Here is a 20,647-nt window from a genome sequence, read left to right as displayed (position 1 = left end):
GCGCAGAGCCCGTGCACGTGAAGGAAAAATAGGCGTGACCAAGGAACCATAGCTGACCACCCATGGCTTATGTAGGGAGAGATCAGAGGCTGGGTCTTCTCCGAAGAGAACAGAAAAGAAACTAGGCTACTCGTTGATCGGTGAAATATCTTTAAAGGTTTACAGCGAATTATTCAGCGTTTTGGAGAAAAAACATGTGGCGAGACACGTTGGTGATTTGGAGGAGACGTGTTTGGAGAAAAATTATTTGGTGTTTTTTGGAGAGAATCGTTCAGAGATTTTGGAGATTGGAGAACTTTATTCAGCGAAATCGTGGTCGGCGATTTGGAGAAATCATTCGACGATTTTGGATAAAACCGTTCGGCGATTTTGGAGATCGTTATGGAGTATTGTAATGCTCGGCGATCGTACACGAAGATCGAAAGTTAAATGGGAAAAACGGAGACAAATTATGGAGACCAAAACTTTATTCATCATAAAATGGAGAGTACATATCTGGAGTGTTTTAAGGGTAGAAACGTATACGGTGCTCGATGTGCCATGAGTTTGGAACATCAATCCCATCTAAGTCACATAAGCGATAAGATCCTGGTTGGGTGACCTCTTTGACGATGTAGGGCCCTTCCCAAGGGGAAGAAAGCTTGTGCAACCCTTCGGTCTTTTGTTTTCTACGGAGAACAAGGTCGTCGACGGTGAATGAATGGCCTTTTACGTTGTGGTTATAGTACCTTCGCAGATCTTCTAGATACTTGGCTGTGCGGACGCAGGTGATCAGGTGTTCTTCCTCAGCCCGATCAATGTCCTCTGTCCGAACAGCCGTGGCTTGTGCTTCAACATAATTTTCCACCCTGGGTGCTCAGAAGGCAATATCTGCTGGTAGTATGGCCTCTGAGCCATAGACCAAAAAATATAGAGACACACTGGTACTGCGACTAGCTTGAGTGTGCAGTCCCCAGATCACAGCCGGTAGCTCTTTGAGCCATCTGCCCGGATGCTTTTCTTCTTTCTGATATAGCCTCTTTTTGAGGGCGTCAAGGATCATACCATTAGCCCGCTCAACCTAGCCATTAGCTCTAGGATGAGTAACAAAAACATATTTAACGGAGATGCACCGGTCTTCACAGAAGTCCCAAAAATGATGGCTGGTAAATGTGGTTCCGAGGTCGGTGATAATGCTATTCGGGAGACCGAACCTGTGTATGATATCTTCAAAGAGGTCGACTGCTTTCTTTGCAGTAGCTGAAACGAGCGGTTTGTACTTGATCCACTTGGAGAACTTATCAATGGCGATGTATACATACCTGAAACCTCCTAGCGCTGGCTTGAAAGGCCCAATCATGTCCAGTCCCCAGCATGCGAAAGGCCAAGAAGCTAGGATGGTCTGCAGTTCCTGTGCCGGTACGTGTATTTGCTTGGCGAAGAACTGACATCCTTCACAGCACCGGATGAGGTCTTCTGCATCAGAGATAGCCATGGGCCAGTAGAAGCCAGCTCGGAAAGCTTTGCCAACCAGGTTTCTTGAGGCCGCGTGATTGCCATAGGAACCAGAATGAATTTCATGAAGTAGCTTCACTCCTTCGTCTTGAGGGACGTACTTCTGCAATACCCCATCCTTGGCACTCTTCCTCATCAAGTTACCATCTACCAACATGTAGTGCTTACTTCGGTGGATTAGGCGTTCGGTGCCGGTCTTGTCGGCGGGTACTTCAGAGTTGGTGAGGTACTTGATGAACTTCTCCCTCCAATCGGCCACCGGCGAAGGCACCGCAAGTACCAACTGCTCGACAGAGGGAACCTCCTCAACTTCCTTTTCTTCTTTAATGGATGGCACCAGGAGATCTTGCATGAAGACCCCTAGTAGAACCGCAGTGTGAGACAAACCTATTTTTGAGAGGTGGTCGGCTGGTTGATTTTGATCTCGTACCATGTGGTGGTACTCAATACCGTAGAACTTCCCTTCAAGCTTCCTAATTTTGGCACAGTATGCATCCATCTTCTCACTGGAATAGGACCAGTCTTTATTGAGCTGGTTGATAACCAGCACGGAGTCCCCGTACGCCATAAGTCATTTGACGCTGAGCTTGATAGCTATTCGTAGACCATGGAGACATGGTTCGTATTCTGTGGCATTGTTGGAGGCCGGAAAGTGTATCTAGAGGACATAGCGGAGCTTATCTTTGGTCGGCGTAATGAACAGAATGCCTGCGCTGGCACCGCTAATGTTAAGGGCGCTGTCAAAATACATCACCTAGTGCTCGGGGCAAGTGGCGGCAATGGGTTCTTAGATCTCGGTCCACTCAGTGATGAAATCAGCAAGCGCCTGGGACTTAATGGTAGGTCTGCTTCTGAATTCAATGGAGTAAGTGCTGAGCTCAATAGCCCACTTAATGATGCGGCTGTTGGCCTCTTTGTTGCAGAGAATGTCCCCTAGAGGGAACTCAGTAACCACGACGATCTTGTAATACTCAAAGTAGTGTCGGAGCTTTCACGATGTAATCAGAATTGCATATAACAGCTTCTGTACCTAAGGGTAGTGAGTTTTTGGCTCATTAAGCACCTCGTTGATGAAGTATACCGGACATTGCACCTTGTAGGCGTGCCTGGACTCTTCGCGTTCGACAACAAGAGCCGTGCTGACGACACGAGAAGTGGCGACGATGTAGATCGGCAGAGTTTTATCTGGCCATTGTAACACCTCTGGAGTTTTGACCTAACACCAAAACTTGACATGTCATCATGTGCATTGCAAAGCATTCATAAAGTAGAAAATTTTGAATGCATTCACTAAATAAGCTTTATTTCATAATGTTGTTATTTCATGTGATGTGATTCAAAACCCTAAATAAAGATCATGACCACAAGGGTCAAATTTCATGTGATCATGTGAGGTCATGTGTCATTTGACTCAAATAACCCTAATGGGCCATGTTACTAGTCAAAAATCAAAGTTAAAGTAAAAGGAAAACAAATCAAATTTGAATTCAAATTCAAATCACAAAAGTCCTTTTTGCCCCTTTTGTCTATTTCAAAATCCATTTGGAATTTGGGATCAAGGCAAAAAGCAAAGTTGAAGATTATTTTATGTGGATCAACTTTGGTATTCAAAGTTTTTCAAGTTTACATATAAAATTTGGAGTAATTTTGAAATGATTCAAATACTCAAATGCACCCCAAATTCAAATTTCAAAATGGAGGCAGAATTTGAAAATGTTCCTAGAAGCAAAGTTGTAGAGTTTGAAAAATTGAGCAACTTTCATTTTTGGAGATTTTCAACTTCTTTAGAAAAATTGGGAGTAATTTGCAAAATTAACGTAGTTGAAATTCTGTAAATACTTCAAAATTTGAAAAGCAGCCGGCACCACCTCTCTGCTTGCCACCGGCGCCACGCGGTTGTTGCCGCCGATCAGATTGCACCGCTTCCTCACGCATTGACATGCAGCTGGTGCCATGGTGGGTCCGTTCGTGCGCTGTCGACGCCGGGCAACCCCTTCCCGGCTATAAATAGCAGCAGCCACCGTCGTCGTCCCCGTTTTCCCCTTCTACTCTGCTCCGCTGCCAGCTAGCTCCGCCGTTCGCCGTAGCCATCATTGAGCTACGTCCGTCATGCCCAGCTATGCCAACGCGATCGCCTCGGCCTTGCGCTTCTCTGTGGCTTGCTTACGTCGCTTGGGTTGGCCAGAGTCGCCCGGCACAATGTCTTCTTCCTCGGAGCCAGCCAGAGTACCGCCACCATCGACCTCACGTGGTCACGTCATTCCAAACCATCTCCGTCTTCACCAAGCACACCGGCGTGACCGTGGTGAGCTACTAAACGCGATACTCACTTTGTTTTAGACTCTACTACACCGTTGCTGGGGTTACGCCGTGAGCCGTCGTGCCCGAGCCACCATGGCCGGCGTGGAGTCTTTTTCGGTGCGCCTTCTGCCATTCAAAGGGCGAGAATGGGTTCGTAGGAGTGTGTAGATCATTTGGGTGCGGTCTGCCTCGCCGGAGCGTCACCATCGGCGCATTTTGGGCTGGCCAGTGATGGCAACGCCGCCGTGACCTGTATGAGTCACTGACGAGTGGGGTCGGGCTGTCAGTGAGAAGGAAGGAGAAGAACAGTGAGGTTTTATTATTTTCTAATTTTGAATAGTGCTAAATGTTTGGAAATTTGTAGGAAAATAATCATAGCTCCAAAAATTCTGAAATTTTGTGTGTAGCTTCTGTACATGTTCTAGTATGGTTTAAAAATATGAAACTTGAAATTTGAATAAATTTTTAATGTTCAAATATTCAGTCCATTAATTGATAAATGCAATTTCCATAATTTTTGTAGGCCACTGGATAATTTCAAAATTTATGAAATTTGTTTTGGTACACTAATTTGTCATGAGGAAGCTTACATAAAATTTTCAGGTCATTTGGAACAAGTTCATTTTTGAGCTTAATTCCAAATTAATTCAAAAATAAATAAAAGCAAACCCTAAGTGTTTGATTAGTGTTGGATCTCGTTTTGGTCATGTTTTGTGACTAGTAGGGTTTCAAGATCCATTTGGTCAAGTCACATGTGTGGTTCTTGACGGTGGCATTGCATGTTGGTTTTGTTGGCTTGCAACTGTACAGTAAAAGAGAGTCGTATTCGAGGTGTTTTTACATTTCATGTACCATGAAAGCATCATGTTTATGTTATCATCATGTTAAAGCATATGTTATCATTTCATGTAGAATCCAAGAGTAAAATGATTCTAGTTGAACAAGTTCTAGAAGAATCCCCGGTTGTCATGGGATTCGATAATTGTGGTACTGATCCGGAACCTGAGATCGTCAACGAAGGCAAGCCCCGATTTATGCATTAAACCATTACCTTGTTACTTTGAAAAGTTTATCACCTATGTTACCTATTGCATTAAGTTGATTTATTCAAATGTTACCTACTTGATGCATTGCCTACCTTGTTAATTGTTTACCATCCTTGAAGATGTTTTCTTTTACAAATGCGTAGAATGCTTAGTATGCTTTATGGTAGGCTTTCAAAGTAAAAGTTTTGATACAATTAAAGATGGCATACTGGCCAAAGAGAGAAAGAAGGTAGAATGAACTAGAGACTAGTCGGGTGACTTACCTTGAATGTTGGGTAATGTTGCCGACTATGTCGCTTAAAGGTCACTCATTGTGGATCTTCTGAACGAGACACTTTGTAGTACTGGTCACATACTCCGGTAAGCCTACTTTGGCTAATCTGATACTAAGACGAATGCCCACGCACTGGGAGTGGAGAGATGGCGGGAGTAGCGTGTACCCTTGTGGCTAGAATGTGGCTGGATTTGAGGTGTGCTGTGCTCTCGGGTGACGTGGAGATGGCTTAGTATAGGAGGATCCGGTAGCGAGGTTGATATATGCAAGATTAAGTTCTACATATGTCGTGTGATAAGGAATCCCCAGCTGGGACTTGAATCAATTCGAATTGCCGGTGCTCCGCGGATATGGAGACTCGATTCATTACAGAAGCAATGTAGGACTGGTGAATTACTAAAATATGAGAAAAGAATGGAATGAGAAAGAATGGAATATGGGAAAAGTACATTTAGTTTGAGATAATGAACTAAAAGGACTTAGGGGTAAAATTTGAAAATAGGATAAGAATAGTAAGCTGTTGGCAAAGGACTTTGAATTTTGCTACATCCTTACCTTGTCCCAAACCCTGCATCTCTAAAAGTCTTACACCCTTTACGTCGGGTTAGTCTTGTTGAGTACTTTTGTACTCTGGGTTTGTTAACCCTTGTTGCAGGTGAGTCGCATGCGTAGGCTTGTTTTGGTCCCTACTGCATGTCTGTGTTTGAAGTCAATGACGATGAGGAATGATGAATGGCCTTTGGACAAGGCACTAGTTTGTATGATAAATAATGTTAATGTAATATTATCCCGCTACTATGGTTGTATAACACTTATGGTATTGTAAGTTTGAAAACAACTGGTTTGTAACCTATGTTACCTTAAGACTTCCGCTATCTTTTACTCTAGTGTATATATTTGAATAAAACTGTTGTAATCTGCAATGTCTGTGATTGGGATCCTGTTTGAAAAGAGAATCATGGATGATTCGGGTTCCTCGAGGACACCCGACAGACCTATTGAGTTGTTGGGAACTCATGTACGCTATCCGAGGTCTGTTAAGACAACGATAGGTGCATGTGGGCCCAATTTCTTAGGAGGTTCTGCCATAGCTGGTATCAGAGCAGTTCCCATCTAAGATCATTGTAGGTTACTTTGGAAAACCTTCAAATTGATTTGGATCAAAGAAAGTAAACTTGATATTTTAAAGTTCAAATTTCTTTCTTCTTACCTTTGATCTAGCCTCAATCTAGTCTTATTTAAAAATTTTGTGGCGGATAATATGATTAGGTTTGTCCTATGTATTAAAAATCTAGTACTTATGATTATATAAATCTTTTGTACCTAGATTCGTAAGATCGATTCATGCATCATGCTTGAGCACCTTGCATAATAATTCCCTTTAATAGTGGTGGGGTAAGAAATGTCAATCCCATTCTTGCTAACCTCGATTATTCTCTATCTATTCTTATAGCCCTACCCTAAATTCTATAGGCTATGGCAAAGACCAAGGTAACTGCACGCAAGTCCACCGGACCTCATGGAGTCCCTCGTCACCAGTTGGCACCAAGAAACCATGAGCTTGGTGAAGGAAGTTCCAAGAAGCTAGGAGATGAAGGATCTTCAAGCAACCCCGCCAACATCGAGAACCTTACCAAGGAGCTCAACACTCTTCGTCGAGCTCATGCCAAAGATCAAGAAGAGCTGGCGGAAATGCAAAGGGGCATCACCATGACCATGGAGCTACGGAATGAAGCCTGGACATGAGAGGATGTGGCCAATGAACGCGTCCATGAGTTGGAGTTCTACGTAGAAGACCTAGAGATGGACAATGCCATTCTTCATGAGAATGTCCACCTGCTATACGCTCAACTTCATCCTCCTCATGGGGATGGTGAAGTTACAGATGAAGAAATGATTGTAGATCCAAGAGAAGTCGAGAATGAAGAGGAGGAGGATCCTGAGGAGTTAGTGTACTTCTTAGATGAAGATGAGGTTTTGTTCGATATGGGCACGGATGCCAAAGACTGAGAGCTCAGAGTAGTAATAGTTCCTTTACTGCTTTCCTAGTAAACCAGGGTTGTCTTGTGGGATACAAGACATGTATTTTAAATAAGTAACCCTTTGTAGCATGAAACCTTTTAAATGCTTTCAATAAAGAATAATGTAAGTAAACGTGTTTCTCTAACAGATGCCTCATCCTATCACCCAAACTGGTGCTAGTGGCTCGCATGATGATGATGAGTGCCCAAATCCTCCACCAATGCCTTCGACTATGGCAGATGCCATAGCCGCACTTGTCAATGCAATGGCAGAGAATGCTAGGTTGTTAAGGGAATTGGCGTAGAACCAATAGGCACCATACCCTAATCGTGGCCGTCGTAATAATGGAAACGACGAGTCAACCTATGTTGATTTTACTAACACCCATCCACCGGTGTTCTCTAAGGCAGAAGAACCTTTAGAAGTAGACGATTGGCTTAGGACAATAGAGCAAAAGTTCGAGCTGATTCACTGTACCGAGGTTTAGAAACCTAGGTTTGTGGCACAGCAACTCCGAGGAGCTGCTGGTGCCTGGTGGGCAAATTTGGTAGCAGTATAGCCCACTGGTCACCAAATCAACTGGAGGGAGTTCAAGGATGCCTTCAGGGCATACTATATTCTAGATGGTGTGATGACCATGAAGTTAGAAGAGTTTTTGGCTCTTAAGCAAGGGGAGCACCCGATGATGCATTATGTTGGGCGCTTCAATCACCTATCATAGTATGCTATAGAGTATGTGAATACTAACAGGAAGAAGAAGAATCATTTTCTTAGAGGCCTGAACACTAAACTTTAGACCATGATGGCAACTTGTGGTAACGCAACTTACCATGAGACAATCAACATTGCTATCGCTTCAGAGGAGAATTACCGTTGACACAAGGAGACGAAGAAAAAGAAAATATCTGCTTCCGGATCATCAAGTGGCAAGCGTCAGAAGATAGTCTACCATCCTCAGAATCATGGCCGTGCACCATTCCACCCACAACAAGGCCAAGGCAGGCAGCAAATCTTTATTCGCCCTACAACTAATACGCCTTACCCTCATCAAGCACTGCAGCAGCAAAATAATACAAATAATGCAAACCACAATGCTACTCCCTAGAATCACAATTATCCATGCTATAATTGTGGTAAGCCCGGTCACTTTTCCCGAGAATGTCCGTATCCCAGGAAGAATAATCCTGACGCACCCAAAGCCCCTGTTAATCAAGCTCAGAATCAGTATAAGGGCAATGCTCAGAACAATCAGAAGGGTCAGGCTGAGAAGAAAACTAGAAGGGTCTTCTATACTCAGGTGGAATCCATTCCAGAAGGAGAACCAGTGATAATGGGTATGTTTCCCATTGCTAAGCATCCTGTAATTACCTTATTTGATTCTGGTGCATCCCATACATTCATCAAACGTACATTTGTTGTGAAGCATGGGATAACTATTGGGGAAACAAAAGAACCCTATCATATATAGTCGCCTAGGGGATGAATCTATACAAGGGAGGTAGTTCAGCATGTACCTATTGATTTGGGAGGTTATGAGTTCCCTACCAATATGCTGATATTAAAGGATCAAGATATAGATGTGATCCTTGGTATGAACTGGTTAACCCAATACGGGGCTATCATAGATGTCCTGCGTAGAACCATAAGGGTAAATGCACCTGACAGCAAAACCCAACTTCTCATCCAACTTCCCTTTCCTAAGAGTATAGTGGAAACAGTCTGTGCAACTATTATTGAAGAAGCCAAGAAAATTTTAGTGGTATGTGAGTTTATGGATGTCTTTCCCGATGATCTGCCAGGTCTGCCACCAGACCAAGACATAGAGTTCAGAATTGATCTAAAACCAGGGACAACACCAGTGTCCAGAAGAGCATATAGGATGCCACCCAAAGAACTAGCAGAATTAAAAATGCAACTACAAGAGTTGTTAGACAAGGGTTTCATTCAACCTAGTTCATCACCTTGGGGATGCCCTGCTATCTTTGTGAAGAAGAAGGACCAAACCTTAAGGTTATGTGTTGACTATCGGCTGTTAAATGAAGTCACCATAAAGAACAAGTACCCCTTACCCCAAATTGATTTGCTTTTTGACCAACTTGCGGGAGCTAAGGTGTTCTTGAAGATAGACTTGAGATCAGGCTATCACCAGATTAAGATCAGACAAGAAGATGTGCCGAAGACAGCGTTTACTACCCGATATGGTCTATATGAGTATCTAGTCATGTCTTTTGGGCTGACCAATGCCCTAGCTCATTTCATGTACCTGATGAACTCAGTTTTCATGCCTGAGTTGGATAAGTTTGTCGTGGTGTTTATTGATGACATTCTTATCTATTCTAAGAGCAAAGAGGAACATGCGAAACATCTTTGCATTGTTCTACAAATATTAAGAGATCACCAACTATATGCCAAATTCAGTAAATGTGTATTTTGGTTGGAGGAAGTACAATTTCTAGGTCATGTGCTATCTGCTGAAGGTATAGCAGTTGATCCGAGCAAGGTAGAAGAAGTCCTTAACTGGAAAGCACCTACAACTGTTCATCAAGTTTGTAGTTTTTTGGGGTTGGTAGGGTATTATCGTCGGTTCATCCCTGACTTCTCCAGAATTGCGACGCCAATTACTGGATTGCTGAAAAATCAAACTAAGTTTGTATGGTCAACAGAATGTGAGGAGGCCTTTTAGACATTGAAGAAGTTGTTGACAACTACACCAGTATTAGCACAACCTGATATCGAGAGGCCATTTGATATCTATTGTGATGCATCTAGAATTGGTATTGGCTGTGTTCTGATGCAAGAAGGTAGAGTCATAGCATACGATTCCAGACAACTCAAGAAGCATGAAGAACATTATCCCACCCATGATCTTGAATTAGCCGCCGTTGTTCATTCACTCAAGATTTGGCGACATTATTTATTGGGCAATATATGTCATATCTATACGGATCACAAAAGTTTGAAATACATCATTACTCAGTCAGAGTTGAATATGAGGCAAAGAAGATGGTTAGAACTTATCAAAGATTATGACTTAGAAGTGCATTATCATCCGGGCAAGGCTAATGTGGTTGCCGATGCCCTGAGTCACAAGTGTCATTGTCATTGTTTAGTTGTAGAACCTATGCAACGAACATTGTGTCAAGAGATGGAGCATCTGAATTTACAAATCATAGAACAAGATTCCCTGTCCAATATTGCAATTGAATCCACTATCAAAGATCAGGTCATTGATGCTCAATGGAAAAGTAAGGGCATAGCCCATATCAAGGATAAAGTCAGATCTGGAAGACCAATGTGTTTCAAGGTTGATGAATCAGATGTCGTATGGTTCAAGGATAGATTGGTAGTACCCAAGAATCCAAAGCTACAAAAGTAGATTCTTGATGAAGCTCATTATACAAGATACTCCATTCATCCAGGTAGCAACAAAATGTATCATGATCTGAGAAAGAGATATTGGTGGACCAAAATGAAAATAGAAATAGCTCAATATGTGGCCAAGTGTGATATTTGTCAGAGAGTCAAAGCGGTTCATATGAAGACTGCAGGTCCATTACATTCATTGCCAGTTCCATCCTGGAAGTGGGAAGATATTTGTATGGACTTCATCATGGGATTACCTAGGACATCTATAGGCTACAATTCAATATGGGTTATTGTTGATCGCCTAACCAAGATAGCTCATTTCTTACCAGTTAGAGATAAATATCGAGCGGAATAATATGCAAAGCTTTACCTTGATAGAATCTTCAGTCTACATGGAGCACCCAAGACCATTGTCTCTAATAGAGGGTCATTGTTCATATCCAAGTTTTGAAAAAGTCTACATGAGTCTTTGGGAACTAAACTTATCCGTAGTTCTGCTTATCATCCGCAAACAGATGGATAGACTGAATGGGTAAATCAAATTCTTGAAGATATGTTAAGAGCATGTGTCCTTTCCTATGGTGTTAAATGGGATGAATGCCTTCCCTTAGCTGAATTCTCATATAACAATAGCCATCAAGAGAGCATTAAAATGGCACCATTCGAAGCACTGTATGGCCGTAGATGCCAGACACCTTTGAATTGGTCAGAAGCTGGAGAACATTGGTTCTTTGGACCGGATGTGGTCAAGGAAGCTGAAGAGAAAGTTAAACTCATACAAGCCAATATGAAGGTAGCTCAATCCCGACAGAAAAGCTATGCTGATAAGAGGAGACGACCGCTAGAATTCAAAGTGGGAGATTATGTCTACCTCAAGGTATCACCAATGAAAGGAGTTCATCGTTTTGGGATTTGGGAAAAGTTGATGCCCCGTTATGTAGCTCCTTTTCAAATCCAACAACGGTGTGGACCTGTCGCCTATCGCGTCAAGCTACCAGATCACATGTCAGCTGTGCATGATATCTTCCATGTATCTTAGTTAAAGAAGTGTCTTCAAGTACCTAACCAAGAGATCGACTTTGGTAATGTAGAACTAGAACCTGATTTGACTTATACAGAGTACCCCATTAGAGTCTTAGATCAGAAAGATCAAGTCACTCGAAGACGTACAATCAAGTTCTACAAAGTACAATGGAATCAACACACTGAAGATGAAGCTACTTGGGAGTCCGAGGATTACTTAGAAGAGAACTTTCCTGACTTCTTCGCTTCTATTTAGTTGCAATACCTTGTCTATGTTGTAACTTGTCTCGTTTGACAATAGAATGGAAAACCCCCTCACTAGCCTTTTGAATAAAGTTCTGATGTGTTAGCTTGACACATTTCCTTTTCCTTTACTTAGCCTTAAGTTTTAAATCTCAGGACGAGATTTCTTTAAGGGGGAAGGGTTGTAACACCTCTGGTGTTTTGACCTAACACTAAAACTTGACATGTCATCATGTGCATTGCAAAGCATTCATAAAGTAGAAAATTTTGAATGCATTCACTAAATAAGCTTTATTTCATAATGTTGTTATTTCATGTGATGTGATTCAAAACCCTAAATAAAGATCATGACCACAAGGATCAAATTTCATGTGATCATGTGAGGTCATGTGTCATTTGACTCAAATAACCCTAATGGGCCATGTTACTGGTCAAAAATCAAAGTTAAAGTAAAAGGAAAACAAATCAAATTTGAATTCAAATTCAAATCACAAAAGTCCTTTTTTCCCCTTTTGTCTATTTCAAAATCCATTTGAAATTTGGGGTTGAGGCAAAAAGCAAAGTTGAAGATTATTTTATGTGGATCAACTTTGGTATTCAAAGTTTTTCAAGTTTACATATAAAATTTGGACTAATTTTGAAATGACTCAAATACTCAAATGCACCCCAAATTCAAATTTCAAAATGGAGGTAGAATTTGAAAATGTTCCTAGAAGCAAAGTTGTAGAGTTTGAAAAATTGAGCAACTTTCATTTTTGGAGATTTTCAACTTCTTTAGAAAAATTGGGAGTAATTTGCAAAATTAACGTAGTGGCAATTATGTAAATACTTCGAAATTTGAAAAGCAGCCGGCGCCACCTCTCTGCTTGCCGCCGGCGCCACGCGGTTGTCGCCGCCGATCAGATTGCACCACTTCCTTGTGCATTGACACGCAGCTGGTGCCGTGGCGGGTCCGTTCGTGCGCTGTCGACACCGAGCAACCCCTTCCCGGCTATAAATAGCAGCAGCCGCCGCCATCGTCCTCGTTTTCCCCTTCTACTTTGCTCCGCCGCCAGCTAGCTCCGCTGCTCGCCGTAGCCATCGTCGAGCCGCGTCCGTCGTGCCCAGCTACGCCAACGCGATTGCCTCGGCCTTGCGCTTCTCTGCGGCTTGCTTACGTCGCTTGGGTTGGCTAGTGTCGCCCGGCGCAATGTCTTCTTCCTCGGAGCCAGCTGGAGTACCGCCACCATCGACCTCACGTGGTCACGTCATTCCAGACCATCTCCGTCCTCACCAAGCACACCGGCGTGATCATGGTGAGCTACTGAACACGATACTCACTTTGTTTTAGACTCTACTACGCCATTGCCAGGGTTACGCCGTGAGCCATCGTGCCTGAGCCACCATGGCCGGCGTGGAGTCTTCTCCGGTGCGCCTTCTGCCATTCAAAGGGCGGGAATGGGTTCGTAGGAGTGTGTAGATCATTTGGGTGCGGTCTGCCTCACCGGAGCATCACCGTCGGTGCATTTTAGGCCGGCCAGTGATGGCAGCGCCACCGTGACCTGTATGAGTCACTGACGAGTGGGGTCAGGCTGTTAGTGAGAAGGAAGGAGAAGAACAGTAAGGTTTTATTATTTTCTGATTTTGAATAGTGTTGAATCTTTGGAAATTTATAGGAAAATGATCATAGCTTCAAAAATTCTGAAATTTTGTGTGTAGCTTCTGTACATGTTCTAGTATGGTTTAAAAATATGAAACTTGAAATTTGAATAAATTTTTAATGTTCAAATATTCAGTCCATTAATTAATAAATGCAATTTCCATAATTTTTGTAGGCCACTGGATAATTCCAAAAATTATGAAATTTGTTTTGGTACACTAATTTGTCATGAGGAAGCTTACATAAAATTTTTAGGTTATTTGGAATAGTTCATTTTTGAGCTTAATTCCAAATTAATTCAAAAATAAATAAAAACAAACCCTAAGTGTTTGATTAGTGTTGGATCTTGTTTTGGTCATGTTTTATGACTAGTAGGGTTTCAAGATCCATTTGGTCAAGTCACATGTGTGGTTCTTGATGGTGGCATTGCATGTTGGTTTTGTTAGCTTGCAACTGTACAGTAAAGGAAAGTCGTATTCGAGGTGTTTTTACATTTCATGTACCATGAAAGCATCAAGTTTACGTTATCATCATGTTAAAGCATATGTTATCATTTCATGTAGAATCCGAGAGTGAAACGATTCTAGTTGAACAAGTTCTGTAAGAATCCCCGGTTGTCACGGGATTCGATAATTGTGGTACTGATCCGGAACCTGAGATCGTCAACGAAGGCAAGCCCCGGTTTATGCATTAAACCATTACCTTGTTACTTTGAAAAGTTTATCACCTATGTTACCTATTGCATTAAGTTGATTTATTCAAATGTTACCTACTTGATGCATTGCCTACCTTGTTAATTGTTTACCATCCTTGAAGATGTTTTCTTTTTACAAAGACATAGAATGCTTAGTATGCTTTATGGTAGGCTTTCAAAGTAAAAGTTTCGATACAATTAAAGATGGCATACTGGCCAAAGAGAGAAAGAAGGTAGAATGAACTAGAGACTAGTCGGGTGACTTACCTTGAATGTTGGGTAATGTTGCCGACTATGTCGCTTAAAGGCCACTCATTGTGGATCTTCTGAATGAGACACTTTGTAGTACTGGTCACATACTCCAGTAAGCCTACTTCGGCTAATCCGATACTAAGATGAATGCCCATGCACTGGGAGTGGAGAGATGGCGAGAGTAGCATGTACCCTCGTGGCTGGAATGTGGCCAGATTTGAGGTGTGTTGTGCTCTCGGGTGGCGTGAAGACGGCTTAGTATAGGAGGATCCAGTAGCGAGGTTGATATATGCAAGATTAAGTTCTACATATGTCGTGTGATAAGGAATCCCCAACTGGGACTTGAATCAATTCGAATTACCGGTGCTCCATGGATATGGAGACTCAATTCATTACAGAAGCAATGTAGGACTGGTGAATTACTAAAATATGAGAAAAGAATGGAATGAGAAGGAATGGAATATGGGAAAAGTACATTTAGTTTGAGATAATGAACTAAAAGGACTTAGGGGTAAAATTTGAAAATAGGATAAGAATAGTAAGCTATTGGCAAAGGACTTTGAATTTTGCTACATCCTTACCTTGTCCCAAACCCTGCATCTCTAAAAGTCTTACACCCTTTACGTTGGGTTAGTCTTGTTGAGTACTTTTGTACTCAGGGTTTGTTAACCCTTGTTGCAGGTGAGTCGCATGCGCAGGCTTGTTTTGGTCCCTGCTGCATGTCTATGTTTGAAGTCAATGACGATAAGGAATGATGAATGGCCTTTGGACAAGGCACTAGTTTGTATGATAAATAATGTTAATGTAATATTATCCTGCTACTATGGTTGTATAACACTTATGGTATTGTAAGTTTGAAAACAACTGGTTTGTAACCTATGTTACCTTAAGACTTCCGCTATCTTTTACTCTGGTGTATATATTTGAATAAAATTGTTGTAATCTGTAATGTCTGTGATTGAGATCTTGTTTGAAAAGAGAATTGTGGATGATTCGGGTTCCTCGAGGACACCCGACAGACCTATTGAGTTGTTGGGAACTCATGTACGCTATCCGAGGTCTATTAAGACAATGATAGGTGCATGTGGGCCTAATTTCTTAGGAGGTTCTACCACAGCCGTGGTGCTGTCATGATCGAAGGTTTTGTTAAGAACAACTTGAGCTGCTCGAAAGCTGAGTCTGCCTCCTCTAACCAAGAAAAGTGCTCGGAGGCCTTCAGGAGCTTAAAGAAAGGTAGTCCTTTTTCACCGAGTCATGATATGAAGTGGCTTAAAGCAGCCATGCACCTGTAAGCTTTTGTATATCCTTGACACATGTTGGCCATTTCATATTGGTGATGGTGGAGACCTTGTCAGGATTAAGCTCAATGCCTCGAGCACTGATGATGTAGCCCAGCAGTATACCAGATGGAACTCCAAAGATGCACTTTGAAGGGTTCAGCTTCCATCGGTACTTGTTCAGATTAGCGAAGGTTTCTTCAAGGTCGGCGACAAGGTTGTAGGCTGTCTTGTTTTTGACGATACATCATTGATGTATGCTTCGACGTTGCGGCCGATTTGCTAGTCAAGGCACATTAGGATGGCCCTTTGATAGGTAGCCCTAGTGTTCTTAAGTTTGAAGGACATAGTTTTATAGCAGTATGCTCCAAAAGGTGTAATGAACGACGTCTTTATCTGGTCTTCTTCCTTGAGGGAGATCTAATGATAGCCAGAGTAACAGTCAAGAAAAGAGAGTAGTTCGCAGCCGGCGGTAGAGTCTACAACCTCATCTATCCGAGGCAAGCCAAAGGGGTCTTTAGGGCAGTGTTTGTTAAGATCAGTATAATCAACGTACATTCTCCATTCTTTATTCTTTTTTTGAATGAGAACAGGGTTTGCTAACCAACCTGGATGATACACTTCTTTTATAAACCCGGCAGCTAATAGCCATTTTATTTCTACCCTAATAGCCTCCTTCTTGTCTAGCGCGAATCGATGAAGTTTCTGCTTGATCGGTTTGGTGGTCGGCGAGACATTCAAGGAGTGCTCGATCTTCTCCCGTGGTACCCCCGGCATGTCCATAGGTTTCCAAGCAAACACATCGACGTTGGCACATAGGAAGGAGACGAGCGCGCTTTCCTATTTGGGGTCAAGGTGAGCCCCAATCTTCACGGTCTTGGAAGCATCACTAAGGCCGAGGCCGACCTCCTTGATTTCCTTGGACTTGGCGGAGGCGCGGGGAAGCTCTAGCTCTAGAATCTCCATGTCATCGGTGGGTACTATCTTGGCTTCAGTGACCACGCTATCCATCTGGATGGAGAGGTCGGTGGCTTCGGTGAGGGCGAGACTCTCTGTCTCATAGGCGTAGGCGATGGAAAGGTTGGCCCATAGAGCTAGGACTCCTATAGGCAAAGGCATCTTCAACACTAGATACACGTAGTGTGGTACGACCATGAATTTGGCCAGAGCTAGCCAGCCAAGTATGGCATGGTAGGCGGTGTCGAAGTCGGCGACGTAGAAGTTGATATGCTCGATGCGGTAGTTGCTTGCCGTGCCGAACTGTACTGGCAGGGTGATCTCTCCAAGTGGCTTGGATGCACTTCTAGGTACCACGCCCCAGAAGGAGGAGTCCGAGGGTGTGAGATCTGATATCGTGAGGCCCAACTCCCTTAGGGCTCCGGCGAAGAGTAGGTTCAAAGCACTACCACCATCAACAAGGACTTTTCTAAATAGCACCTTCTGGATGGTTGCGTCGAGGACGAGAGGGAAACGCCCTATGTATGGTATGTCTGCCCACTAGTCGGCCATGCTGAAGGTGATGGGGATCTCAGACCATGGGCAATAGCTGGGGTCGGCGGTAGTTTCTTCTGAAGTGACGGCGAGCACTCGTCGAGCGGCAAGCTTTCGTTCCCTTTGACTCTCAGTGGAGGCGAGGCCCCCGAAGATGGTGGTGACCACCTTATCGTGGTCCTAAAAGGCATTGTTGTTGTTGTTCCCAGGCGGTCAGTGAACTCCTGTTCCATTATTGTCATTGTCGTTGAGCCTCTTGTCCTAGAACTCCCTGGCTAGACCAATGCAGTCCTTCATCTTGTGTTTGGCGTTCTTGTGAAGAGGGCATGGACCGTCGAGTATCTTTTGGTACTGCTCATTGTAGTTACGCTTGGCGTGAGGTTGACTAGCGATAGTGACAATGTGTTCTGGCCGACGGGGGCAATTTTGGTCGGGCCTGTGTCCTCCTATTCGGTCATGGCCACTATTGCGATGATAGCTGTGGTCGTCGGGGTGGCGGTCGTTGTGATGTTGGTCATCGGGGCGATCGCCATATTGGTGAGGTGGTCGCTGAGTGCCTGCATCCTTATTGAAGTGCACCTCGACTTCCTCTGCATTGGCGTACTGGTTGGCGGTAGTTATCATTTCGCCGATACCGGTTGGTGGCTTACGGTTGAATTTGGAGTGAAGTTCACGATGGTGGAGTTCTCGAATAAAGGCGGTGATGACTTCAGCTTCCGTGATGTTGGGGATAGAATTCCTCATCTTGGAGAAACGCTAGATGTAGCTGTGGAGGAGCTCGGATGGCTTCTTGTTGATGTGGCTAAGATCATGCTTCTTGCCGAGTCGAGTACACATGGTCATATAGTTGTCGGTGAAGACTTTCTTCAACTCTTCCCACGAGCCAATGGAGTTCGGTGCAAGGCTAGTGAACCAGCTCATGGCGGGTGGCATGAGCATGATGGGGAGATAATTTGCCATAATGCTATTGTCTCCTCCTACGGCACGGACGACAGTGGCATAAGCCTGCAGCCACTGAGTTGGGTTCATTCTTCCTTTATAGGGCTCGACCCCGATGATCTTAAAACCATGGGGCCATCAAAGCGTTCGGAGATCCTTTGTGAAAGCCGGAGGCCCCTCAGGATCAGCAACATCATAATCTACGATGTTGTGGTCCGGGATAGGCTCGAGGGCTGAGTCCAGGTTGCCATACTCCCTTTTGTAATCCTGGCGGTGACATACTTCATCTTCATGGCGACCAAAGCGATGATGCTCGATACGCCGTTGCGCATCCTGAAGGTTGTTGAGATGTACTCTAGCATCCTATTCGACCTCTTGGTCGTGTTGGCGATGGTGTTCGGCGTGATGCCCCCTAGGTACCCCTTGGAGTGGTAATGACTGGTCGGTGAAATGGCTTTGACTTGGGCGATGGTTGAACCTCGGCGTAGCTGATCGGTGAATTGTGCTCATAGAGCATGAAGGTCTCTAATCCTCGCAGATCTCATTGACCTGACAGTGAGCCGCATTAAGCATGGTGGCGATCTTGGTGAGCTTGGGCATTTGAGGGAAACGAGTGAGCTCGTTGGCAGCTACTGCCAAATTGGCGCTTGGAGTCTTGAAGACATCGTGGCCATCGATGTGGAGAAATTCTTTGTCGAGGTCGTGGTAGAGCGGGAGTGGTCTTCCTTGAGAGTTAAGCCGATTGTTCCAAGCAGCCTCGGCCCTTGCGATGGCTGCCTTGTTCTCTCACCGCTACACGCGGTTGATGTTTTAGCTTTCCCGAGCAGCGTGCTCCTCCTCGGTTTCGCCATTCTGAGGAGGGTTGTCGATGCTGACATTGAAGATTGCACCACCCCAGATGGGTGGGAGGAGAAATTGATCAGAGAAGGTTTTAGCGAGGGTCTCCATAGAGCCCTGAGACTCGGAGCCCAGAGTTTCTTCCAGGATGGTCTGGAGGTGCGCCCCAAGGCTCCGGCCTAAGTGTAGCGTGTTGACAGCTGGCGGGAGCTAGACGGCCGATCTGGTCGGTGAGTTTGCCCCTTAGGGCATGCTGGTAATCGATAGCGGTGTTGGAGAATCCGAAAGGTAGGGCCATAGCCCTTGTAGTTTCCCGAGCACCCTTTGATAGATTTAGATCGAAGGGTGGTCGGCGCTGAACCAGAGTGTCCAGTGCTGATTCGGCGATGAAGAGACAATCGGCGAGCTTCAGTCCGACCTGATCGATGGATTCAATCAGATCGTCGTTGTTGATCGGCCTCCTCTAGCAGTGAGGAAGCGGACGGCGAGTTGTTGCCGAAAGAAATCTCAGAATCGCCTCCGAGATCGGATCTACAGTTGTAGGTGCGGGGGTGGCTAGCGTAGAACCGATCTGCTCCGGCTCGAGGAGCTCTTCGACTCCATCAGCGTTGATGACCCATGAGATGGATCGGACCGTGAAGATCTGACTAGGCTATGGAAGGGACAAAGAGCCTGCGGAAAAAGTCATCTTGTTCGACAAGGAAACAGCACGCGCACCCCTACCTGGCATGCCAACTATCGACATATTATCATCGGCAATCCTCCGAGGGGTATCCCACGAAGGTAGATTGATCGGTAGAGGAGCACAAGATCAAGAGCAAGAAGGCAACAGAGACACACGAGTTAGATAGGTTTAGGCCATCAATATGATGTAATACCCTACTCCTGTGGTCTATTGGTTTGTTTTAGCTATCGTATGATATGCCATGATTTTAGAGGGGTCCCTGCCTGCCTTATATAGTCCGGAAGGCAGGGTTATAAGTCGGTTAGATGTAAGAGATAACCGGAAAGTAATAACTTATTACAGGAATCTTATGATCATACATATCCTAACAGATCTCGTAGTATCTTCAGGATATCTTCCCGATGTCTTGCAGAAGGCGCCGAGTAGAGTCATGCCTCGCAAGGCTTCTTCTTGCGGGCTAGGCCACCCCTAGGGGCACAGCCTATGTGGTCTGCCGTGGGTATCCGGGGTCGTACCCCCCACAAGGAGTTAGGAATTAAATTCCAGAAAGAAGCTAGAAAGTTCCTAGAGATAGATATTCGTCTCCTAAACATAAAAAACATACATTTTGCACATAGAAACATGAGGTGCGGCCGGCATGAATGCAACAAACACGTTTCTACCTTATGATAAATTTTAAATTAATAAAAACTTTTATTTTCTTATGTTTTCATGCGCACAAAAATTCCAAATTAAATATTTTTAACCCTATTTCCAAAGTTGCAAATTTTAGGGTGTTACATAAGTCCTTCAGGCATATCTGTTTGTTCATAGTGCCCATTGTCTTCATTGGGTGTGTGATTGTGTGGAGCCAAATTTTCTAACACTGTTATAACTTTGATTGCTTTGGTATTTACTACATGTATCAGTGTTTCCTAATTAGCATAAATTTTGATTCATTCTTGTAACTCAGGGACAGGCTCTAGAAAAACTTGTTTATGGTAACTTTGTTTGATTATGTGGTTATCCTTCAGTTACTCTGTATTTTTTTAACCGAAGCTACTCTGTATCTTCGGCATTAGAAA

The 20,647-nt window shown here is 43.9% G+C and overlaps 1 protein-coding gene across 1 annotated transcript; it reads right to left on the bottom strand.

Moving 5' to 3' along the window:
* Window positions 1-771: 771 nt before the first annotated feature.
* LOC136543978 (uncharacterized) lies at window positions 772-2,062 on the bottom strand. Its single transcript, XM_066536282.1, has 2 exons — window positions 1,511-2,062; window positions 772-888 (listed from the first exon to the last, which is right to left on the bottom strand). Exons 1-2 carry the CDS (start codon window positions 2,060-2,062, stop codon window positions 772-774), a joined length of 669 nt encoding a protein of 222 aa, XP_066392379.1.
* Window positions 2,063-20,647: the final 18,585 nt, after the last annotated feature.

The sequence above is a fragment of the Miscanthus floridulus genome, chromosome 3, assembly GCF_019320115.1.
Source record: "Miscanthus floridulus cultivar M001 chromosome 3, ASM1932011v1, whole genome shotgun sequence".
In the NCBI taxonomy this organism is placed as follows: domain Eukaryota; kingdom Viridiplantae; phylum Streptophyta; class Magnoliopsida; order Poales; family Poaceae; genus Miscanthus; species Miscanthus floridulus.
This window is presented reverse-complemented; position numbering and strand designations above follow the sequence as displayed.